General features: G+C 47.5%; 1 protein-coding gene across 1 annotated transcript in view; it reads left to right on the top strand.

Annotated features, from left to right (window-relative positions):
* The window catches only part of LOC135827044 (uncharacterized), a 63,054-nt gene that overhangs the window by 3,084 nt on the left and 33,693 nt on the right, over positions 1-26,277 (top strand). The window contains exons 2-5 of the mRNA XM_065339566.1: positions 1,080-1,130; positions 1,743-1,808; positions 7,070-7,463; positions 9,428-9,654. Coding sequence (XP_065195638.1) covers positions 1,080-1,130; positions 1,743-1,808; positions 7,070-7,463; positions 9,428-9,654 — 738 coding nt within the window. The remainder of the gene's footprint in view (positions 1-1,079; positions 1,131-1,742; positions 1,809-7,069; positions 7,464-9,427; positions 9,655-26,277) is intronic.

The raw sequence follows: 26,277 nt of genomic DNA, 5'->3' as shown, positions 1-26,277 counted from the left end.
GGTGGGAAACGTAACAAGTTGAGACAGTGCTATGGAGCAAAAACGGTTACACAAGGCAGAGCGTGCAGCAGATGTTGAGTCGGAGGCACACCAGCTCTGGCAATGGGCAATAAAATCACCAGTTACAATGGTAGATGATGGAGCAGGTAGCTTAATGAGAGCAGTCCGCAGAGTGTCTACAAAGTATTGTAGGTCAGCAGCGTGCTGGTTAGGGGGTCTATACAAGCAGGCAAACGACAGTGGTTGGGATGAACCTATGGGAGTAGCTTCAACAGCAATTGCTTCAAAGTTCTGTTGGCGAAATGAGTGAATCTCTCTCACTTTGCTGAAGGCGATAGTGAGCACCAGGATGGCAACACCCCCATAGCCTCTGAAGGGGTCAAGGTTAGAGGGAGTTTGCGGTTGGTCACGGCGGAATACTGCATAGTGTAAGTGTATGGTTGGTGGTAAGCCAAGTCTTGGTGATGCAGATAATGTCAGGCTTCTTGGCATTACAAAAGATGGAGAGTTCACCGAGTGTGTTGTTTATTGAGCGTGCATTTATCACCGCAACAGACACGTGGGAAGAAGATTGAGTAGAATGGATAGAGGAGCTGGAGGAGCTGGAGATAGGATAGAAGAGCTGTGCAAAAACATTTAGTGTAGAGTCCAGGCTCGAGGGAACGGTTGAAGTAGTTGGAGGGTGTGGGTTGAAGGGGAGAGCGTTGGGATTTAGGATGCATGTACTGCTCATTTGCCTACTCTGTCAGAGGAGAAGCGCCATTCCCGAACACGTACGGAGGCAGGCCAGAAATCATCACGTTGGACCGTGGTGAAGTGCTCTTCAAGAACCACAACATGGGCATAAGCCAGTCCAAAATAGCGTGTTTCAGCCACAGAGCATTTGATGATGTGAACATCTTTGTTTGCGCACCACTTAGCTATTGCCTCAGCATGGCAGCCGCTGTCTATGTTGCTGACGTGGAGCGCTTTGCACCTTACACGGGAACCACAGCGTAGGAGACCCTGTGTTGACTTCTTTGTATTGTGGAAGTATGATGTGACTGAACTGTGCGTGTATGGTGTGGGTGTTTGGTCAGCTGGGCGTTGGAATGATGGCGGTGGAGTACTACGGTGTGGCAGGCTCATCAGTTGGGCGCTGTAGAGCGGACGAGTGTCTGTGAGCCTCTGTTCAAACTGTACGGGTGCGTTGGGATTCAATTGCTGCTGCTGTGAACGTGGGGCTGGTGCTACGGTGGAATTCAAATGCTGTGTATCGGATGGGGAACTACTCGTACATGTAGGTTCATGGTGATCAAAAGGCATGCCGGTAGGTTGGGTGGGCGGGATAGGTACGTGGGTTTGTGATTTTAAACTAACGTCTGCTAGCTGGCAATGGAGAGACTCAACGTCCGCTTTCAGGTCTACAATGGCGGACATCTGGCTAATTAGTTCCATAATCGGTCAATATATGAAATATAGATGTCGTAAAAGACCTCGGTGGACCTCCTTTTTTACTCGTTCTGTGCTTCATCTATTGACCTCGTTATTCGTGTAATAATAGATATATATTAAGTAAATAACCACAAAGAAAAGTATTCTTTCTACTCATGCTACCTTGTCCGTGACCGTCTTTAATGGCACCTCACTTCACTGCAACCCTGTTTCTCTACGGACAATTCTCTGCCAACCAGCTGTCCTCTTCCCTATTCCTACTTGTACAACTGTCATTGTTTTTCCTGTGTGTTCTATTGGCAATGTAGGTCATGGAAATTGTGCGACATGCCGCTTACAAGTCTGCCAAGTCTCACAACTGTCGTTTTCTTCGGGTTAGTAGAGAAAGCACAACATGTTACGAGTTATGACTAGCTGTCCACCGATTTAGCCAGATCTTCTCATTCATATTGTCCTACTTATAAAAAAATACATCACCACTTAAGAAATGTTCTCCTCGCATACTTTACTGTCAAACAGATGAACACTACCAACTATGGAGCATTATTATCTTCCCAGTCGTAACAAAATCATACAGTAAATATCGTAAGGGACCGCCGGCAAAGTTGGACAGTGCCTAATTCTTGCGATCTGCCCCGGCATCGATCCCGTTCGATTTTGACCAAAAGTGGTTTTGAACCGTTTGCGCCGGTGATCGCCGGCTGCCGGAAGCCAAACTTTGTCAAAATTTCAAACGAAGGCTCGACCTAAATTTTCCTAAATTGAAGCTAGAGACCAGGTTCGTTCGCCATTCTTGTAATCGCTTCAAGGTGGCAAATAAGTCAGCATTCCAACCCGTCCTTTTCGGATGATCTCCTTGACTGTTGTTAGCGATATCAGACGAAATTTTTAAATTGAAACCAGTGGAATGAGTGATATACCAATCGAATCAGTATCCAAAACGCTTCGTATTGGTCAAATTTTAGGTGAATCCAAGCTATGGAAGTGGTATTTATACGCGCTCGAAGTAGGATGACAGGCACCCGCCATTGTCGTTTTGAGGGATGCATCACTGCACACAAACAGCAAGAAGCGATGGCACAAAAGCTGTCAACTTGCCCAGCGCGTCATCAGCGGTTGCCATGGATAACAAAGTGCAGCGCTTCGGGAAAGTGCAAATATTACGACTTATTGTGCAAAAGAAAAGGAAATCCGTACTCCAAGCAACAAAATTATTAATAATTAGTTCTTGTCAGAAAGGACAACTTCTTGTCGGGACCAAGCATTTTGTTTCTCTATCGCAAAGCTAGTGATAGTGTAGTGTCGAACAACTACGGCAGTGTTACTAAGAGGTATTTCCTGCACAGAACTAAGTGAAGCAGTACTTACTAGAGCAGTTATTGGACGGTCTGGTCCTCGTCCTGCTCAGCTTGGGGATCGTCGTCGTCATCAATCTCCTCATCGCTGGTTGGCGATGGTGCAGCCGTACCTGCCTCTGGCTGCCTGGACGCTGCTGCAGCCATGAGTGCTTGTAAATTCTGTTGCATCTCTTCAATGGGCAGCACCTTGCCAGCTTTGGAGAATGCGAACCGAAAGGCGTTTTCCTTGGAGCTCTCCAGCATCACATGCTTACGAAACCTGAGTTGGCTTTTGAGGGCTTCACATTTGGACGACTGCGTCTGAAGCTTTTCCAGGTTCTGCTGCATGTCATCTTGAGTCACCCACAGGCCTCCATACTTTGTGAGTGCTACCGTTGACGACTGGATGCGCTGTGCCTGGCGTTCTTTCTGCTTCTGCTTCTTGGCCTGCTGCTGTTGTATGACGTGCTCTCTGTGCTGATGGATTGCCAGTTTCCGTTGCTTCGCCAACTGGCGCTGCTGTGGCAGAGAGGGACGAGCGGCTTTCAAGATTTGAGCCCTATCTTCATCGGATTTATTTGCTAGCCAGCTCATTGTTCTGTTGTTCGCGAGCATGATCATGCTCTCAATTGCCAGAGTAGTGGCATTGGGTTTTTCACGCAGAAAACGGTCAAGTTGACCGAAGTCGTGCTCGGATATTACATTAGTCTTGGGGAGACTTTGCATGCTGGCGGCATCGGTGCTAGTAAGTTGTCCACCAGGCAGGTATGGCGACCATACTCGGGACATGTACCCATGCAACGTTGCAGCCAAGAGCTGAAGCAACTCCAGCGTTGCCTGGTCTGTCTCGGCTGGCGTGAAAAGCGTGTTGAACACGTCAGTTGTGGAGTGAACGGTCGCTGACTTAAACGGCCGTCCGCTGCCATCCAGACGATCAGCAGCATCTTCAGCCCAGACAGCAAGCTTCGCTGAAATTCCGCCGTACACCTGGAACACCTCTGCGAAGGGCTTGTCGGAAACAAGAAACCTCCACAGAGAGGCCGTGATGAGCTTTCCGATGATGCCCAGGGCACGGCTGCCAGCAACAAAGCGCTCGTCCTCAAGATCTGCAGCCACAGCACTTGGCAGCTTTCCCTTTTCAGCAAAAGAGCAGTACTCTAACATCAGCGGACGCAAGAAGTACACCCCAGCTGCGTCAAAGAAGAGAATGTTAAACCTGTTGCCTCTGAAGGCTGCCAACGGTAGTGCTGCTAGTCCACGACTTTTGCAGAATGCGGCAAAGTCCACCATGCGACCAGCCTTTTCGCTGCCATGTCGCTCGAACAATTTGCAGGCGGTGCGTATGAGCCGAATGGTGCCACATTCTTGTACTGGGCTCAAGTCGTCGTGCTCTGCGTGGCTGGCCTCAAACTCTCTCAGAACGGCATTGCTTTGTTCAGCAAGGTTGACGAGCAGGTGAAGCCCACAGAAGTGGTTGTTCAGCTTGCGCATGGAGGACTTCTCATCCTCGGAGAGGTTATTCCAACCCTCAACTGTCGTTGACAAGACATCTTGACGGTACACACGGAGAAGTTCATTAAATTTGGTGTTAACGGATGCTCTGTCTGTCATAGTATTTGTTAACGAACTAACTAATTTTTCACCTGCAGCAGTAACACCAGTGGCAGTACCAGCTTGCTGTATCTCACTCACCACGTCCTTGAACAGTTGCATCATATGCTCTGCTGACCCTGAGGCTACATCGGTCACTGACAGTGTGTAAGTACCTTCCTCTGTTGGTGATTGAAATGAGTGATACTTCTGGCCAGCCTTTGTGGTCCCGTCATAATGTAGTGTAGTGCTCGCAGATTCTGATGTTGCTGCTTCAGCTATTTGAGCGTGACTCACGCTCCTACCCTCGATAACCAGTTGCTGAAGCAGCCCATAGGTTGGTACTTTGCTTGGCTTTCGGTCAGCAAGCTTCAGTACTTCCATGATCACTGGGCCGACATTCTTTATGCCCACATTTAGTGCCAGCAAGGACATGCAGCACTGGCGCATGCTGTCCGTGTAGTGACCATCTCTATATGTTTCAATCTCTTCATTGGCCTCGGCTGTGAGCTCTTCTAACTCCTCCTCGAGCTCAGCAATAGCATTGTCAGCATGCAGCAACTCCTGTTGTAGCTCTCGCTCCTGAGTCGTTTTATGCTCACATGGTGTTGCTTCGCTTTCATCGGCTTCTGTCTGCTCAGCTGATCGCTGTTTGTAATAGCGGAGCATTCGCGAAGCCCGCTGGTGTTGCTGTGTCAAGCGCTCATATTTTGCTGTTGTTTCCTCCACACGTTCGTCTGCCTTTTTCACTTGTTGTTGAGCCTCTCCCACAGTTGCTGCTAATCCTGCTGCCTTGTCCATCACCTCCTTCAGCTCATCGGTTGTATCCTCGAGCGATCTTTCTCTTCTGTGTAATTTCTTCTTAACATTTCTGAGTTTGTCGTGGGCTGTGTTGATTCGTTTCTCCATTGCCACGACCTTTTGCGACTGCTGTTGAGTTTCCTCACTTTCACTATTGTCACTATCGCTTCCTGGTTGATGTCCTGGTGTTGAGCGGCGTGGTGTCGTGTGGCTTGTCGTGCTGGATGTTGTCGTGTGGCTTGTCGTGCTGGATGTTGCCGTGTGGCTTGTCGTGCTGGATGTTGCCGTGTGGCTTGTCGTGCTGGATGTTGCCGTGTGGCTTGTCGTGCTGGATGTTGCCGTGTGGCTTGTCGTGCTGGATGTTGCCGTGTGGGTTGTGCTGCGTGTTGCATGCTCCAACTTTGGTAGGGTGTATGAACTTTCCAGGAATGCCGTTAGCATTTGCTGACCAGTGCTCCTGTGTTTGCTCTTCAGCAAAGCCTTGTACCTTTCTTGCAGTCGGGCTAGGGAGGATATAATTGCTTTTTCACCTTGGGGGGAGACATCATGAGGCATACCACTCAGCTTGAGAATCCAGGAACATAGGGACATGTTTGTACAATTATTTTCTTCTTTCACCTTGCTCAGTTCCAAGACCAGGCCATTCGGTATGGCGTCCATTTGGTTTACCTCAAGCTGCTTGGCCAGAAATGATCCAACACGCAAACCATATCGTTCCATGAAGGGCCTCTCATCCAAAGGACTACCACTTGAGCTTGCACTTAGACCACTCATATTTACCCTGTTCACATAGGTACGCACAAAAATATCAAAAAACCATGGTGCGCAAGCAAGCACGCCGACCAAACTTTGCACGAAACTAAATTTGAGGACGCGGAAGACGATGGTGAACGAATCCAAGCAGTGCAACGATGCGCAGGGCCTGAAAAAGCCAAGCGAAAATAACCTACCTTGGCTCCACGGCAGCTTCGCGAAAACACACCGCAGATCGCTAGTTCAAACTCTGAACAGCGGCTTTCTCTTTCCTCTTGGCCTTCTTCCTCTCCAAACATTTCAAAAACACGCTTGGGCTGTTGTACTAGCCCGTGGAAGTATGCTGCTTGCACGCCCACGCTTTTTTTTCAGCCGAGCGCAGCCTCATGGTCGTGTGCCACGGGTGACTGTAGCAGCTATGGTCAGTCAAGCGACACGGTTTTAGGGCGATTACGTAACCCCTCTGACATCTCTACTGTTGTGCAGTTTATGAGACAAATACAATTGAAACAAATAAAAATATGATGGATACATTGGCAACTTCTTGTGACTTCATCAACGTTTGCATGCATAATTTCGACACCATAGCTTACTAGACTGCAAGAAAATGTGTAGAAGTAGTCTCCTGATGTCCAGTAAAAGGTAGCAACCAGTGGCCATCACCGAAATACCTTGAACCGCTGAAGAAACAAAGAATTCAAGCTTCAATTGGCAAACCTGTCGTAGCATTTGGACACATTCTGTACTGCTTTGTAGTAGATTTGGTAGTCGAACCGTATGCGCAACGGATCGGGATCTCCGCCGATGTCTTGTGATGTCTTTCGGAGCCGATTTTGCTTATGTGAACCAACCTCTAGGAAAAATTGCTTTCAACACTTATATCCAGTAATTGTTTTTCTTCACTAAGATAATGGTGGACATCACACAACTGCATTATAAGGAAAAGGGAGTTATCAACTGACAACCGCTCTATTCAGTTGCTAACGTTTTGCACAATGAGTGGCCCGAAACGTCATAATTTTTTCGAAGTCACTGATAAAGAATTTTCATCCAGCGCATGAGCCAAGTGGGAATAGCAACTGCATAGAGCGGTTGTAAGTTGACGAACCCCCTATTCTTTAATTGTTGTTCTTGTGTATGTTATATATACGCAGACTTACCTTCAGCTGGAAGAATTTTATTCTGAAGGCCAAGTGGACGCTAACACTCTAGTTGTTCTAGTTAGCGGGGAACAACTTGTTGGGAAATCCACACTGATCAAGACATTGAGAGAAGAAGGAAACAACGGCACATCAAACGACTCGAAACGAACCCGAGGCATCCAGATGTCCAACTTCACTGATAATCTTGGTCAGCATTTGCGTATCAAAGATCTCGCTGGACAGGACGCGTTTTCAGCGACACACGACATATTCTGCCTATCCACATCAGTACCAAGCCTCGGTCTTGCTGTTGTCAATAGTAAATGGGACGAGAAACGGATTACAACAAGCATAACCACCACAGTTGGTCGGTTTTTGAGCCGGAAGCCACCATCGGTAACATCAGGTCAGTGCGATATTTTATCAAATGCATTTTTGTGAAATTTTGTTTGTGTCTGTTGATCCGTATGTCGGCATGTACTGTAGCAGACATGGAAATTCAGTTGATTGACCGGGGCCGGCGCCCTCAGCGCGAACAGAACGCTACGTGCAGTGCACATGTTGATCCGATGCGACCAGCGCTCTGCAGAGCATAAATGCATGTGTGTACCGCTTGTCCACGGCCACATGATGAGTGCCCTGGGGCCGCTAGATGTGTGACCGGATTTCCATGTCCACGACAGTACATGAATGAATGAATGATTGGGGTATGTGTTTGATTCTGTATACTGGTGCAGGGAGGGCACTGTGTGTGTGTGTGTGCATGCATATGTGTGTGTATGTGTGTGTTATTTATAATGGTGTGCATGGGTAGTCGGATACCCATGCAGCCCGTGAGGATCTCATGTAGACGGGTACAGAATAGTACCTGAAAACCCGAAGTCGCTGATGGCATCATGTACAGTGCACATGTACAAATTCATATAGTACTCTGCATGTCTATCCAGTGTGTAAGGGAAGGAGTGCACCATGGAAACATTACCCAATAGGGTATCCGTGCTACCCGTAGAAAACTACCCAAAAAATCCCTGAAGAAAAATGCTACCTGACTCAGCCCTAGATATTCATCCCTCTGTCCATGGTAAATGCCTGTAATAAGTCCTTGGGTTGAAACATTGGTGAAGGTCGAGCACATGTGCGTCAATACGGGCCCGGGAGCGTATGTGGTCCCGGCGATATTTTGGATACGTGAAATCAGACTGATTTTCACATGAACAAACAGTTTTATTCACAAGTGCTGTGCACTACACTGTACACTGTACTAACGAATTGTTACTGCACATCAAGCTGAACATGCACTGCCCCATGTACTGGGTCTTTCCTTTTGCCCATGCGTTTTCACACGGAGGTGGTCTAGAAAATGAGATAAGAGTGTCGACACATGGCACCTGGGCGCGTGCACGGATAGTGGACATTATACAAATCTTCAAGTTATTCCAAACTTTCCATAGTTGGTCTTTTCACGCTGTGTGTGTGCAGTGGGTAACAGTTTTACCACACAGAGCACTATGGTCTGTGCCTGAAGTTATGTAACACTGCCAGTCTACTGGATACCCTCACTATCGTGCTGCCTAAATCACGTGGCACAAGTCCACAGACTTGTCACGTGCACATACATGCAGTCAGGGAAAGTGAGCTTTGTGTTTGAGAAAGAAATTAATTATTTTGTTTTTGGGCATGGAATAGTCCCGCCTCATCTTTGCTGCAACAATGAGCCTATAACTGACAAGTGAGAAAACAGCAAACAGCTTCTGGATCGAAAACGTTCAGATCCGTTATTGTTGAGAGCCTTGAATGGAAGAGCCGTGCCCTTGGTTCAAATACTCTGCTCCCTTCTCCAATTGAGCAACGTCCGAAATGTCCATACAAAAATTGTCTATGCCCGATGGAGCCCAAGATTTTCGGAAACATTCAGAGAACTTGCATCTGTCTTCTCCATCTCCAGACTTTGCTCTCTAGAGATCTGATAATAGAATCAGCCTGGTCGGCATTAGCTGCTTCTTCTTCATTTGTCGCAGAAACAGCAGCGCACACTTCTGACTGGCCTGTGCAGCCACTTCTCCAGTAGATTGCCAAGGTTTTCAGCCCGAGACCGAACACATGGAGGTCAGGCATGGTTCCATCCTCACTCACGAGATATATCTTCGAGGCCGGTCATAACACCCTAGTACGTACTATTGGTCGCCAATTCATTTGAAGTAGCATTAGCACAATTGCTTTAAAACACTCTTTTGACCAATTTTTTAGCTGCATACTATGATATTGCGGAGAGCGTGTTGCTTAAAATCACCTTTCCTCAAATCTCCTCACCACAAATATATATAGATATTATTTGTTTGCGTTTCCCATCTCTTGTTGTTGCAAATACAGACCAGCCGTTCACTGTCATGATCATTGCGACCTTCCGCGACGAGATCAAGAGAGAGGATCATGGAGAACTTGCTGCAAAGCTTGCCGCAAGCTATAGTAGTGCCAAGGGGGAGTTTGGTGATAAACTCCACTTTCAAGGACCCTTTGCTATCAATGCCACCGTCAATGACGCAAGCTTCGACCGCCTGAGAGAAAAACTTTCTGTGGTTTGCAGAGATATCCTGAGCGTAAGTAAAACTGTCAACCAGATTTCAATTACTACAAGTGGAGAAACTAGGAGATAGTAAAGGGATCAGGAAAGATAAAGTGTGGTAGGGAGAGGTATAGATGGAAAGATGGAGAGAAAGAGGGAGAGGTATAAAGAGATAGATAATGAGAACGAGAAAGAGAACAGACCATGAGAGAAGAGAATGAGAGAAAGAGAGGCAGAAAGAGAATGAGAGAAAGAGAGGCAGAAAGAGAAGAAGAGAAAGATGGAAAAATGATGGAGGGAAAGAGTTGGGGAGACAGAGAGTGAGGTTGGGAGTTAAAGTGAGACGGAGATAGAACTACAATGCACACCAGTGCATTAGACAGAGTTAATAATCATTTATGGTGATCCGCACTTGCACCTCTCCTGTGAATTGTGGATTTGGTTATGAAAGAACTATTCAAACTGGAAAGCAACCTTATACGATGTTCCAAGAATGACCTTCACAAAATAATGTGCGGCATAGAAAGTGGCAAGCTCCACGCGCCACCTTGATCCTAAGCTATCGCACTTATCTTTTCCAGCACCAACCACCCAATATGCAGACGACACAACAATCCATGACACGGAGAGGCGAGAAGTCGAGGAGATGGTGGAGAAATCAAGTGAAAAATTCAAATTACCTAATGTTAAATATGCAGAAAACACAATATATTACAGTAACTAAAGCCGACTCCTCTTGGCAATCTGTCAAGCTGCTTGACTCTTTGTTAGGGTCCGCAGAGGATATTCAGGCAAGAATAGGTGCTGCAAATAGAGCGTTTGGCTCGATTTCATGGAAGCCGCATAAACTGAGCTCCAGACTTTGTATGTTCTCTGCCCTCATTCTGCCTATCCTGTTGTATAACTGAGGACTGTGGGCACTGACCCAGCAACTCAGTACTCGGCTGGATGTGTGTCACCGAAGAAAATTGCGGTACCTGCTTGGTGTTGTGTACCCTCACCACATGTCAATTGTTACGGTGTACTCCTCAACGCGGCAAGACCCAGTCAGCACTACCTGTCGCAGACGTCGGCTGCTCTCGCTGGGCCATGTTGTTCGCGATGAACCTAACTCAGCGTCCTACCAAGCAGTGGAGATGGCAATTAATACCCGGGACATCAAGCGCCCACGTGGCCGACCCCATCTCAGATGGATTGACAATATTAAAAATGATCTAAAGCACGCCGATATTGATATTTCTGACTGTTTTGAACTGGCTATAGACAAGAAAAAATGGCGGATGCTTGTGGAAAAATGTGCTGCGCTGGCGTAGTTGTTCTTACTGTGGTGTTTTATTGTTTATCTATTGTTCATGGCATAATGCCTTTTGTTTGATAATCTCACATGCGGGAAACTCGCAGTTGCAACAACATTCTATTTCACCATACTTTTATGGAAGCTCTTCCCTTCATGAGGATAATACACTTCCTCCATTACACAAAGATGTGCGCTGGTGGAGAGCGGTTGCACTTTTTGGTGCTCCACTCTCTTGGTGCACATGGATAGCACAGAAAGTAATGGCAACCTTCTGTGCTTGTTTTATTCTTGCCGAAGACTGTGGAGTAGTGGGCGAGCGGTGCTCTGGTGTTTGTTTTGTTTCATGAAGAAAGTTTTGAGAGAGCCGGTCCACGAAACGGTGAGCAAAGGAGTTGGAGGAAACCAACAAAAAAAGGGACGGAAAACTCACGAGCGTATCAGTTTGGGACCTGGAATGTTCGAACTCTGCGAGAGCTGGGCAAGCTAGCTCTTTTGCTGAAGGAAATGGAACGACTCAAGCTGGATGTTTTTGGTCTGTGTGAAACGCGTTGGAGCGGGGAAGGCCATTTCGCCAGCGGTGACAAGTTGGTAATTTCAAGCGGCTCGCCGGACGTAGGATATGGCGGAGTGGCTGTCGTTCTGAGCGCAGCGGTGAAGAACAGCTTATTATCATATACTCCAGTATCAAATCGTCTCTTGGTGGCGCGCATACAGGCAACTCCTGTCCCTATTACCATCATTCAAGTGTACGCGCCGACCTAGTCATGCTCGGCAGACGAAATAGATGATTTCTATGAAAAATTGCAAGCTGTCGTTGACGCCATGAAGAGTCGTCAGGTATGTGTAGTCATGGGCGATTTCAACGCCAAGTTGGGACTTGGGAGAGACTTTGAAAGCGGTGTTGGGGACTATGGCCTTGGACAGTGCAATGAACGTGGGGACATGCTGGCAGAGTTCTGTAGGATTAATGGCTTGGTCATTTGTAACACAGCTTTTCAGCATAATCTGAGCAGTCGCTACACATGGATATCTCCTGATGGTTGCACCTGTAATTTAATCGACTATGTCATGATCAGCAAGTCGTGGTTCTCAAGTGTGCTGGATTCCAGAGCTCGCCCTGGTGCTGAATGTGACACTGGTCACCATCTAGTTACATTGAAGTGACGCACCAAGCATTTCCGTCAGGTTCGCTGCAAGTCTATGGCTGTGCGACCTTTCAACGTGGCGAGACTGCGGAATCCTGACGTCTCGGAAAAGTATTCAGTGGCGACTGAGAATCGTTTCAGCTTGCTGCAGGACCAGTACAATGAGGAATACACACCAGATGAGTTGTGGGATCAGATTCAAGCGGTAGTTATGGAGGTTGCGGAGGAAGTAGTTGGGCGCAGAGGAAGGAAAAAGCCTCCCAAGCCCTGGATCAGTGAGAAGGTGATAGCTCTGGCAGAAAGAAGGCGTATAGCCAGATGCACTGGCAAGGACCAAGAATACAAGGAACTGAAACTAGAAGTGCGCCGAAGGATTCGCTGTGACAGGAGAAAGTGGTTAGAGGATAAATGTAAACACATTGAATCTTCTGGGAGGAACCATGATGTCCGAGAGTTATTCAACACCATTAAATCCATTAAAAAATCATCATTCCGGCCAAATGAAGCATGTATCAATGCTGCTGATGGCACGACCCTGACGGAGAAGGAAGATGTATTGCCGCGGTGGTGTGAATATGGGCAGCAGCTATTTGGCCAGCTGTCAGGAGATCAAGGGTGTTCGGCCTCGGCGGGGAATGGTGCGGAGGAGCTTCCATCGCCACTGATTACCCCTGAGCCTGTGCCTCTCTTTGCTGAGCGAGCCATATTGTCCTTGAAGAAGAGGAAAGCCCCTGGACTTGATGGGATCGTGGCGGAACTGATTCAGCATGCATCCTCAGTTTGTGTTCTATTCCTACATAAACTTTGTTTGGAGATTTGGAAAACAGGGAGATTGCCAAAAGCGTGGAAACGTCAAGAAATCGTCGTGCTACCCAAAGCTGGATCAGCTAAGGAGTGTTCCAACTATCGGACCATTGTTCTGATGTCACATGCAAGCAAGATCCTTCTGACAATTATCTTGAATCGTATGAAAGAGGAGATAGAGGCTGAGTTACCAGATGAGCAGGCTGGTTTTCGAGCTGGTCGCAGTACTGTAGATATGCTCTGTGTTCTGCAAATCATTATCGAAAAATCTCTTGAATGGCAGAATCCTATATCCATTGTATTTATCGATTTTCGTAAAGCCTTTGACACAGTTAACCACTTACATCTTTTCGGTTGCCTTTTGGATTTTGGTTTCCTTCGCCATATAGTTTGTTTGCTCCAGAATCTTTACACGGGGATGAGCGGAGTTATCAGATGGAATGGCTCGCATTCGCTAGAGTTCACCATCAAGAAGGGTGTTGAGCAGGGCTGTATTTTGTCCCCACATCTATTTAGCCTGTATACTGGGCCACTCATAGCATACGCGAGTAAGAGGGTACAGTGTCCTACCCTGCTTGGACATACATGTAATCTCTCCTCACAGACAGTCTCCTCTTGAATTTAAAAGTCTAACAGCGTTCACGTCAATACTCAACTTATTCTTTTGCTCACTGAGCAATACAATCTTTCCATTTTCTTTCTTCTGTTTTCTTTTTCAATTTAATCTTCCCTACCCAATATCCCTTTGGTGTGTCCATGGAGCAATGAAGCCGAGACCTCTGGTCGGCGGAGCTAAATGGGCCCCACCACCATACTCCATCATTCACCCCAGTGTCTGGAGATATGTGGATTTTGTAGAAAAAAATACTGAGAGTGTTATGTGTGTTGCTGATGTGGACAGTATCGGTGTGAGCATCGGAGGACGCCAGCTGTCGAACCTAAGATATGCAGATGACACGGGATTGTGTGCACATCCATCAGAAGTGTCTACCCTCGCCAATGCTGTTAATAACGCTGGAAGAGAGAAGGGCCTGGCACTGAATCTGTCCAAAACCAAGATCATGCATATCGGAACCTGTACTGCTGGTGCAAACGATACTGCTTCAACACCACTTGTGGTCGATGGAGAACGAATTGCAGAGGTGAGCAGTTTCAAGTATCTGGGATCCTGGAAGACAACAAACGGTGATTGCAGCCTCGATATTCGGTCAAGAATTGCCATGGCGAAAGAGCGGATGCTGCAGTTAGTTGACATCTGGAAAGACCACAACATCTCCAGACAACTGAAAATCCGGATAATGCATGCCCTTGTGTGGTCTGCCCTGCTGTATGGAGCTGAGAGTTGGACTCTCCGGAAGACAGATGAACGACGAATACAGGCAGCAGAAATGTGGTGCTACCGACGTCTGCTCAGAGTATCCTGGATGGAGAAGCGCACAAATGAAAGTATCCTGGTGGAGTTGGGAGTACAGAGACAACTGCTAGCCAGGGTCAAGATACGCAAACTGACCTATTTCGGGCACACTTGCCGCCCATCTGCCTGTGACCTTGTACGTGACGTGATGTTTGTTGTCATGGATGGTAAGAGAAAGCGTGGTCGTCCGAAGATTTCCTTTGCTGACAATATCGTTTCGTGGACTGGTTTGTCTCTGCATGAGAATTGCCAATTGGCATCTGACAGAGATGCCTGGCAGTCACACTGTGCATCTACTGCTTACACAGCTGCATAGTGTCGTTTATTATTTTTATTTTTATTTCACTAGTATTATTTTTTCAGCAACGCAGAGGATGATGATGATGATGACTACACAAAACTTCGTTGTGTTTATTGTCTTCTGTTCATGGTCTCTTTTGTCGGCAATAGACAAACATTTCAGTGATATATCCCCTCCATAGGGTAGCCGCAGTGCCGACTTTTATTCTGACAGGCTTTTAAGCCTCCAAAAAGCAGTGGCGGGTTTAGGGGAGGGGGGGGCGGGGGGGGGGGGGGCGCGCCCCCCCCCTCCAAAGTTTCGACATTGGTTTCGAAAAATAAAAGGCAGGGCGCCGGGGCTAGCTAGGCTAGGCTCGGGGCGCGCGCGGCCTGAAACGATCGTCGAGCTGGTGACTAGTGTTGATTGTACAGACTACAATCCAGAGTACTGTCTACTAATGGTCTACAGACTACAGTGAGCATGCACGGCTACAGAAACACGGAGGGTGACCTGACTGTGTACACTGTACACTGTACTGTTGTACAGTGTGATCCCTGCTGGGACGCGCTCGACGCATCTTCAACATAGAGTGTACGTACAAACATCGAAGAAAAGTCTTCGAGTCAACCAAAACACGATTCGAATGACGAGGGCTCGGGCGATCATCCTCGTTTGAATCGTGTTTTGGTTGACTCGAGGACTTTTCTTCGATGTCTCAGCGACATCCCCAAAGGCCAAGCTCTAGCCAGCAGAGCCTGGATTTTTTTGTAAAGCGTTGTTCTGGCGGCGCAACTCCTGCTGCCGCTCCAACAGGAAACAGTGGGAGTGATGAAGTCGCTGTTGTTCCAGTTGAACTTTTACTTTCGGAGCGGACTGACACTTGACAGTCACACTCCGCCAGACGTGGAAGTACCTGTTGTCAGCGAGCAGCAATAACATGAAGAACAGTGCACAGTGACAAGTGGACATAGTACCGCTGCCTATGTAGAGGATGTTTTGAGCGGTGAGAAATTGTTGGATGATCTCCTAACAGTGAGAATGATCAATAATTTATAACGACTTGTGCAGGCAAATATATGCTGTTTATAATGAGCGCAAAATTGTGTCCGAAATTCTGAAACAGAATCTATAGCGGTAATTTTGGGTGGAAAGCAATTCCATAATTGTCCGATTTATGTAAGAAAAGGGAAGGTAAAAATTTCCCGTGAGAGTTGAAAACAACCTTGTTCGGTCTGCGTTCACTACATTCCTCCTGGTTGGAGGAAGAAGCTTGAAGAAGCTTGCTTGGCTGCTGAGTTACTTGGTTGCTGTTTGGTCTGGAGCTGGCTGGGGCTGCTGTTGTATCTTCAGGTTGGCTGAGTTGGCAGTGTCCTGCCATTGGATGAAGTCCTGGTCCAGGTCTGGTCTAATCCTTAGCGCTAGGGCTGGCGCTGGATCACGCGCTGGAGTGGAGTGCTCGCGCCTCTGTTGACACTGCTGGCTTGTCTTTACGACGCTATTTTCGAGACTTGCTGCGGCCGTGTCTGCGGTAATCTGGTGCAGGATGAGCCTGGGTGACGTCGTAGACTTGGCCATTCTCACTTTCGAGGAACTGCGAGGTTTAGCTCGGCGGCATAGCATCGATGGCCTGGACTGTATGGCTCGCGCGGAGGTGGTTGGGAAACTTCGCGAGGCTGGTGTGGGTGTGTTACACTCATCACCATGGCCACAGGTACGTGATCGGGACAACGTACGGGGATGCCCCAGTACGAGTCGCACTACGCGATATCAAAGTCACCCAGGCACTCAGGTCACGTCACATGTCACAGTACCCACGTCAATGACACGATCCACAGCACACTCCTCCGGATCTAAGACTGCCGTCACATCCTACTATCAGCACCCACCAAAACAATCAGCAACCCTACGAGCGGCATCCAGAACAAAATGCAAAGCCCTTTATGTGGGAAACGTCCACCCTGGATGTTCTGCGGAGAGCATTGAGAAGTGGTGTAGCGACAGGGGAGTCTCCGTAATAAAATGCTCAGTTTCGGAAACGAAGTACTTCGGACTGGCTTTTGCCCACGTGGTTCTCCCGGAATCCGACTTTGAACGATCTATGTCTGCCGACTTTTGGCCAGAAACCCTGCGTGTACGAGAATGGCGATTCGCATCTGACCGCATTGCTACCTCCTACAACTAACTATGACTTCACCCACTCTCTCTCAGCCACCACCTTTTTGCCCCGCTGTGGAACCCATGCAGCATGATGTTATAAGTAACCTTGTCTTCCCCAACACTACTGGAACACTGAATCCACTGGCCCGTCCCTTTTATCCTCCCATCCATACTGCCCTTACCATCCTTTCCCTCAACTGCCGCTCAGTGGTCAACAAAGTAGCGGAACTCACTGTTATGTGCAACATCTACTCTCCGGAGGTTATATGTTTGTGTGAAACATGGTTGTCCCCTGCCAACCTCTTCTCATTGGCAGGCTACACAGTTCATCGACGGGATCGTCCCACCTGTAATATTCAATCAGCCAATCCCACCAGAGGTTATGGTGGGGTAGCCATACTGGTGAAAGATGGCTCCTTTACATCGGTGAAGCCTCTGGCGAATCTTCAGCAACCGGGCTTGGAGGCCATCTGGCTTGAGCTTCTCACAGCCAACTCACCCCAACGTCCACTCATAGTCTGCGCCACCTACCGACCTCCTGGTGGTACCCTGGCGGATATCCAGGCCTATTCTGATGGTCTGGAAGACTGCCTTCTGTCAATTAATCTATCTGAATCCACACTACTCCTCATCGGTGACTTCAATGCCCATAACTCGAGATGGTTGGCTGGTGATCGGACAACCCCGGTGGGTCAGTGCCTTGAAGCTGCCTTCAGGTGCTTCGGATTTGAGCAACTGGTCAACTTCCCTACGCACTGGAGCCCAAGTGGCCGGTCATCTTGTTTGGACCTCATCGTCCTAAATTCACCCCAACAGTTCCTCTCCATTGATTCAGCCGCTCCACTGGGTAGCTCTGACCACGTGCAGCTCATCTGTCGAGTCCGTCTCCCTGCCACGTCCAAAAATCCAACCCTACACCATCACTTCCTCCCAACATCTACCCCTACACCCCCAGGTTACAATTTCAAGTTGGTGCCATGTTGCGTATGGGATGACCTGAATGCTGAACTTGCTGATGTCCACTGGAAATGTCACCTCCGCAGCTCGCACGTGGATGACGCTCTTTCGTCTTTCCACTCTATTCTTAGCAGGGTCATAGAGAAGCACCTCGAGTACTTCTCCCGGCATCCACTCTCCCCCTCATGCCGACGTTTAGGTCAGCCACCTTGGGTTGATGCCCCCCTCCGTGCCGCCATTAAGGCAAAGCACGATTTCTACAGTGTATGTAAGAAATACCCAACCCAGCTTAACATGCATGTATATCGATCTCAACGGAACTTGGTGAAGAGTCTGACTCGATCGAAATACCGGGGATACATTCGGTCCGTACAAGCTACGCTGCAGGACAAAAACCGCCCATCACTGTTTCAGTTCGTGGACAAATTAAAAAATCATAAAGTATCTCGTGACATCCCGACACTCACCATTAGTTCTACGCAGCAGGCTACTACCTCTTCAGCTAAAGCCACTGCATTGAACTCTCAGTTCGCCTCAGTGGCCGTGCCTGATGACCCTTCTCTACAAATTCCCCCCTTTGCCGAGGAGTCGGGTGAGGTTGACCGTCTCACATCTGTCTTTACTACGACTGCTGCCATTCGACGTTACATTCGAAAGCTCCCGTCTGACAAGGCTCCGGGCCCAGACGGCATCACTAATCTGGTATTAAAGTCCCTTGCGCCCTCAATAGCATACCCATTATGTCTGATTTTCAACCTATCATTCCGCACTGGTCGTTTTCCCTCTGCATGGAAAACAGCTAATTTTATACCGATCTACAAGAAAGGGTCCCGCCACGAAGCATCAAACTACCGTCCGATATCTCTACTGTCCTGTGTTTCCAAACTCTGTGAGCGCGTTTTCTACGACCAATTGTACTGTCATGTCTCGTCACGTTTGAGTTCAGCTCAGTCCGGATTTCGCAGAGGCGATTCTACCACCCTCCAGCTGACGCGCCTGGTACAATTAGTGTGTCGACATCGGGATGCTGGAGATCTAGTCGGGATTTGTTTTTTCGATCTTGCCAAGGCCTTCGATACCGTCTGGCACCGGGGGCTTTTGGCCAAGCTTCGTGGATCATTTACTGTAGACGACAATCCCCTGCTATGGCTGACATCTTACCTAACTGGGCGAACGCAGTACGTCACGGTACATGGGACGTCCTCGGCCGACACAACAGTACTATCCGGAGTTCCCCAGGGTTCCATCCTCGGCCCCCTTCTTTTTATTTTATACGTCAATGATCTGCCCGCAGCTGCCCCGGGCACATCACTGTTCGCAGACGACACAACGCTCCTACGGGCATCTCCTAACATCACTGGCCTGATTAGTAACCTAGCTAACGGGATTCAAAGAGTTATTTCCTGGATGTCGTCTTGGCGGTTATCGCCCAATCTGTCTAAAACTAAAATCATGCTCTTTCCTTCTCAGCCCGATGTTCCGCCCCTCCTCCATCCCACTTTCCCCCAGCCTATAGACATAGTTTCCAGCCATAAGCATCTTGGCATTTTCATTGACTCTAATCTTTCATGGGAACCCCACATCGATTACATATGTAAACGATCAAGTTCATCTTTAGGAATTCTCTCTTCTCACTGTTACCATCTCCCAATCTCTTGTAAACTCCTCTTTTACTCAGCTTACTTACGCCCCATTTTTGATTATGCAGATACTGCTTGGGCTGGAATTTCCACAACCCGTGCTGCCAAGCTCGAGATTCAACACAAAAAAGTCCTCAAAATCCTCCTCCGAAAACCCCGCATGCTTCCATCTTCCACCCCTTATGCCCTTGCTGACACTTCCCCTTTGTCTAAGAGACGTAATTCACATCTTGTCACCCTTATCCATTCTCTCAAACTCAATCTGTGTCCACCTCACCTCCACTGTTTCAACTGGTTCTCTTCCCGTAGCACGAGAAACTCCCTTTCCCTTCCGAAACCTAAGTCCTCCTTTCTACTTCACTCTCCCTTTTTTATTGCGTACTCTGCGTGGCTGGCACTTCCTCAAGAAGCTAAGGACCTTTCTTCCCTCCGCCTTTTTAAGAGCCTTGTCGCGCCTTGATTTTGATTTTGTGTTTCTGATTTGGTTGCAATCACTGCTTATCCATGCCGGTTCCTTTTTCTTCTCCTCCCCTTCTCCCTGCCTTGCCGTGGTTGGCTAACACCCTCTCTCTTTGTATTGGCCGGTGTTCTCACTGTGCTATGAGATGCTGTAATAAATAAATAAATAAATAAATAAAAAATAAAAATATTGATATGAAAAAGGGATAAGATATGAGGTTGAAAATGGATGTATTTGAAAAGAATTGTAATTTCAAGTTTACAATGTACAATGTAACTGCGTGTACAGAAATACTGCTCTAAGTGGTGTGTGAGATTTACGGCTTCTTGACACCGGTTTTCAAAATGGCTGACCGGGGACCATAGCATGATGTCTACCCCCACCCCATCCCGGCCGCAACCCCCCCCCCCCCTCCCTCAGCCAAATCCTGGACACGCCACTGAAAAGGGTGGAGTTCTTTCGAAAATCGGCACCAGAACACAACCCCAGCCAGGCCCAGGCGACACCGAAGTGCGAAAATGAGAAACTGTTTAAAAGATGCGTTGCTCGAAGAAGCCGGCCAGCCACTGCATGCCGTACCAGCACGATGTTGCACGTCCGCACACAGCCAAAATCAATGCACGTGTGTTAGCAGCACAGGGAAAGAAAAGGGTTTGACATGCGGGTTGCCATTCAGCCGACTCAAAGTCCCAATCTCAACTTCGACGACTTGGTATTCTTCCACAGCCTGGAGGCAGACTGGTCACTTGTGACGAAGGAAACCAGAAATAAGCTTTTGCAAGCTGTGGAAACATGTTGGCATGAATACCCCGTTGCCAAGATGAGAAGTGTTTGCCTGTGTCGGTACGCCTCTTTCCATCACGGCATTCTGGAGAGTGGCAGAGACAACAACTACCAGCGCCACTGTGGAGGTCGTCAAGCTCACAGTTCTGGAAAAGAACTTGGCGATCTCTATGATTAATTAGTGTCTTGGCAACTTGTAAAGGCTGCGGAACAAAAACGAAAGTCAGCGAGGATGCAGACTCGATGGTATCATGGAGTGAGTCGTCATCAGATTCAGAGGAAGAGTGAAGCTAGACTGCTTTGAAACGAGCTGTGTGACATCTGGAAATAACGAATCTCTCATATGCTGCTATGTTTTCCACTTTTCAAAGTATGTTTGTAGCCATAGAATGCTTTAGACTGAACTGTAAATATGCCATGAAGTTTTGCTTACGGAGGAAGTACGTCATTAGTGTATTTGGTTCGTTCTCAGTGACGTATTTAAACGTCATTAACGGTAGCAGGGTTAATCAGGTTTGTGCATCGAGAGTACTTAACCCTAGGACGGCCACCACTTTCAGTACTCCTAGAACGGTCAAACGGTGTCATTTGACACCTGCATACATTTCCATGTCTAAGAACTGTTTTCAGTGCTGGCTATCACTAGCGGCATTTATGATGTACACAACACTTTAGGATTCACACAGACACTATTGTTGGCTATACGCAACTAAAAAACGATGTACGCGTAACGGCAATCGCGAAGGATGAACTCAATGACTTGCAAAACTTCAATTACTTGCATAGGAATGTCTTATAATCACAGAGCTACAATAACAAGCAATGTGTCAACGTCACTGGGCACATGGGGAACTGCTTTTCGGGAATATGTGCTTTGGCATAATCGGATTACTCGACCATCACGATGAATGACACACAGTAACAAGTACAAATATGGACTGACTATGAGCATCTTTTTTCACCAAGCTGACACATATGCTGCTAGACATGGTTTCAAGATTAGGCTAGTAACGAGTGCATTTTAGACTCTTTCAAAGAGGTATACCCTTCTCTTCTCCTTGGCTGGCACTTGGAAACCAGATGCCATGACTATCTACAAGCTTTCTGGATGTGCATGAACTAGCAAAGTTCTGGGATGTTGTGAAGGCGTTGATGCCTGTCACATCTATTCATTTATGTAACCGCCTTGCAGGGGGACATCTTCTGGAATAGTCTTTGTTGAGTAGGTTTACCACATTCGATCGAAACGGTCAAGGACATATCTCGTCTTTTGCTAGAATTGGACGATGTGGGGCTTCCTACTCTTACCATGTAAAACATATGGCTCTAGGTGGTCTACACTAGGCGGACCATTGATAATTCTTGCTACTTCTACCTTCTACGTCTACCGTCTTTGCATCCTACAATGTAATCTTGAAAAACAAAATTCAATCCGCTATTATTGGCAATGAGGTTAGATGGTAGTTCACTTCAATTTACCAAAGTGGTTCATACTGCAACTCTTTCTTCTCCAACAGTTTCTTGACCAGTAATGCACTGATGATGAAGTTATTAGTTCTTACTTAGCAATCACCTTCTGCAGCAGCCGGGGCCTCTAAAGAGAGAGAAGGCATCCCAGCGGCTGCCTACCGTTTAGCCTGAAGAGGGGGAGGAAGAGGTTTGGTTCAAGAGCCTTATTAGCTCGTCAAGTTGTTAGAAGGATTATCTACACAGCACCATCCTTGCGATAATGCGGTGTACCATCTCCAGGTTGCAGAGTTGCAATTCCTCTTCCTCAACACTATCCATTTCGGGGTCTCCACCACTCCTGCAACTGTTTCTGACAATTCCTTGTCTGGACTATCCCACAATCTTCGTCCGCTCTCTGGAGGCTCGTAAACCTCAATACATTCTGAATCCACAGGTACTCAGGTGTTGTGACCATACGATTCACCCTCAATGACAGACCAGATTCACCACTGCCAATGGTCACTACACTTGAACAGCCATAAAATGAAGATAAAGTAGGAAATTTCTCTTTCATGATCATCAGATTCATGCATGGTAATAGGCTGCATCCGTTCTAGTATTTCCTTGGCCGTCAGACCGCGATGGCTCCTCTGGGGCAATTTACAGGAAAATGAAAGGGAATGAGCAGTATCAAGGACATTAGCTGAAGAGTGCTTGTGTAATCTGTGAACTAATGGTTACCCGCCACAAATTCGCGATTCTCGCCCGACGGTTGGATGTTGATCATATATTTTTGCCTGTATTCAGCAATGTTCCTGCACATGTACCTATCTTTTGTCTGGTTGGCATACAAGCAACTCGATATGGCCGACACCTTCGAAATATGTTCATATTGTTTCCATCTAGCTGCAATAATGGCTTTTTATAGTGCAGGTGTCAAATGACACTGGTTGGCCGTTCTAGGTATATGTACACGTACTCGCCATTATGGTACCTCATCAATTACAAACCAAAGGTTTATGGCAGACGAAAGAGGAAGCAAAATTAGGAATAGTCACAAGATTTGAGCTTATTCTGATTAGCCATATTTCGGTAATAGACCGATCCCCTTATTATTGTCTGGGTTCGAGCAAGGGGGCAACTCCGCAATGAGGTTACACACGCGACCAACCTCACCTTGGCTGTGCGTGACTTCTCGCATGCGAAGTGCAGAGCACGCGAAATCTACATGCAGTGCAAGCCTGTCCACAAAAATGTCACAAGGACTTTTGATTTGAGCTGTTTTGTTTTTGTTTAGACGTCTTCCTTTTTACGACTTCAGGATGCCTTCTCAGGATCATTGCTGCGTTCCTCACTTTCAGAACAGGAGGACGAAGCAAACAAGTCATTTCACTCCTTTCCTCGTGTGGAGCCACAGCGGCCTGGAGCAAGCGGATCCAGGCTATGCCCCGAGGAAGGACGTAGTTTCAGGGTTACTTTGAATATTTGAGTTGCAGCGATCATTTCGATCCCGAAATCGTTTTGCCCAGCTCTACAAGGGCAGGATGAGTCCAGGAACCCAAACACCTGTCCTACGGTACCAGGTTTGCTTTTCGGAGGAGAGTGGAGTCCGGACGCCCTGCTCCCTATGCTCGCAAAACAGTATTTGCTGAGCCTAGTCCAGTTCGGTCATGGAAGTGCAGAATCTGCATCACGAGCTCCCCATGCTCCCAAACCAGTATTTTGCTAGGAGGCAACGGTACTTTGAGTTGAAAAGGAACCTGGCTTAGTGCAGTTGGGTCCTGTAATGGAAGTGCAGCATCTGCATCAGGAGCTGGCAGCAAGTAGAGCTCGTGTACAGAGTCTCGTGGAGCAGTTGGACGATGTGATGACTGGGGTGAAGAAAGCCGAAAAACAGCTTACGTACAATAACATAAAGAAAGACTCTGAGCCGCTCCAGTTTCTGACTGGTTTGCCTTCAGGTGTTTGAACCGCTCTGTGGGACTTCTTTGAGCCCAGCCGAGAAAATTTGTACTGCGCCGCGCCAGATCTGCGAAGACGGAAGCGGAGGGACGGCGGATACAGTTGGAGGTGGCCGTAAATCTCCAATGAGCATGTAGTGGAGGATCAGCTGCTATTGGCATTGATGTGTCTAAGCCTGGGCCGAAAGGAACAGAAGCTGACATGCATGGCACAAGTTAATCATCCGTTTCACGGTATATAGCTAGCTGAGCTGGAAGATGTCTTGTTCCTCCGTTTGGGCATGATCCCCATTTGGGCGAGCTGGCAAGATGTTCAGTCATCAATGCCATGTACCGCAAGACATTCTGCATTGTGGATGAAACAGTTCTATTTTGCCATGCACTTAGGGTGCACAAGACCAAACAGATCCTTGCGCTCTTATTTTCTCTCATGGTAACATTGCTGATCACAACACCCGGTAGCCAGTCGCAGATGCAACCAAATCAACCAGGTTCTGTTACTCTTTTTTTTCCAATACTGAAACCAAAGGTATACCAATATCTGCATCGAATGCAGTGATGATTCCAATACTGTCCACTAGTACAACGCATTACCAGACTGGCATACTTCGAAGTATAATCATGATATTATCCATTTCGCAATCACTGTCATTGCTTTCTTAGATCTCCAATCATCAATATCGGACCATAAACCGTCTATCATCTTATATTATATTATCATTATTAGTATCCTGCTACTATCCTCCTCTAACGATGAGCTCGAAGAAACGAAACAGCTGTCTAGAGGCGTAAACAATATCTGTCAACGGAAGTGTCCTTGCTGTGCTGGTGCGTTTACGCTTCGTGCATTAGTTCGGCCAAGAGCGCATGGTGGTGGCGGGTTGAGGATGTAGTACAGCGGAGTATGACCGAAAGCTCTGTCACAATGTATTTTATTAGGAAGGTATAGAAACAGAAAAAAGACTGTATCTTCATCTTGGGTGTAAAAAGCTCGCCTTACATTAAATATACTAGAAAATAGTTCACTCTGAACATGCAGTCTTCCTAAGGCTGCAACCACACTATGTACAAAATCAAGTACGCTTTTGCGTTCAGCTTTTAGATAACGCAAAGTCGCATCCACACTGCCCTTTCATGCGCAAGGAATCCTTGCGTTTTGTCTACATTTCTGGGTCCCAGAAAAAATAGCGCTGTGAAAATGTATTGTACTACATGTACTGAAGTAGTAGTAGTTTGAAAAAGAGTCGCGAGCGCCTTGACATACACGTTCAAGGCCTCGGTCATCTCCTTCTCTCGGATTGTCCGCTCCAGGCTGTCATCTGGCCCTGCTTTGTCTTCATGGTACGCTGCCCCAAGCTGCATGAGCTTCTCAATTCGAGATTATCAGCGAAATACAATGTAGTTGCGCGGCATCTCGAACTAACAACAGCAGGCAACGGGACTGTCCGGAAATTATACTGAAAGCAAAGCCCTGGCAGATGAAACCTCAAATACTACAAACTGCACTGACAAGGAAGCCGTCTACTACCGACACAGTGCAAGCCTCAACAAGAAACATCTACCCGTATGAAGAACTGAGCGAAACGCAAGGAAAAGGCGAAAAGTTGCTTTCTACAGGGGTACCCGGTTTGCTGAAACGAAACGCAGTACCTTTTGCGTTTCGTACGCGTTTCCTTGACGACACAAGCAGAAAAGTTGCGTTTACGCAGTTTTGTACCTAGTGTGGTTGCAGCCTTAGAGAGAGAGAGAGAGGGGGGGGGGTATATTCATAGCTTCGAAAGAACCGCACACACACTTTGCTGCAGACAGCGGCAAGCTTTGGCCCTCGTGCTTCGAAGAGGGAGCAATCCACTGCGCTACGCTTGCGATTAACAGCAAGCTTCGACTTTTCAAAGGTACGACTCATCACTGGCTCTGGGCTGGGGTAATGTTCCTGGAACAAATGCTCCACTGCCGACTGAGGGCCAGGGAGCACGCAATCTGCCTTGCTGGGCGAGAAGTGTTCCAGCACAAGAAGCAGCACGAATACATGACAAAAACCACCATCACCACCAGCCGGCACACATCACACTGTTCTTCAAACACCATCCACTCCTTCCATGTGTTTGCACTGTCCTCCTCTAGCTCTTCACGCTCAACAAATACCACGCACTGCTCATCGTTTTATTTTGCTTCCTCTGGGTTGGCTAGCTCTACGACTTGACAAAACAGCGATCACCACTGCTATCGTCACCTCATAGCAGTCGCTTCCACCAGTGGCTTTTCCTGTCTTGGCAAGGTGTCCAAGGATGGCTGCTGTTGTCACTACAG

This window comes from Sycon ciliatum, chromosome 11 (genome assembly GCF_964019385.1).
Source record: "Sycon ciliatum chromosome 11, ocSycCili1.1, whole genome shotgun sequence".
NCBI classification, from domain to species: domain Eukaryota; kingdom Metazoa; phylum Porifera; class Calcarea; order Leucosolenida; family Sycettidae; genus Sycon; species Sycon ciliatum.
Note: the sequence above shows the minus strand (reverse complement) of the source record. Positions and strands in the feature narration are given on the sequence as shown.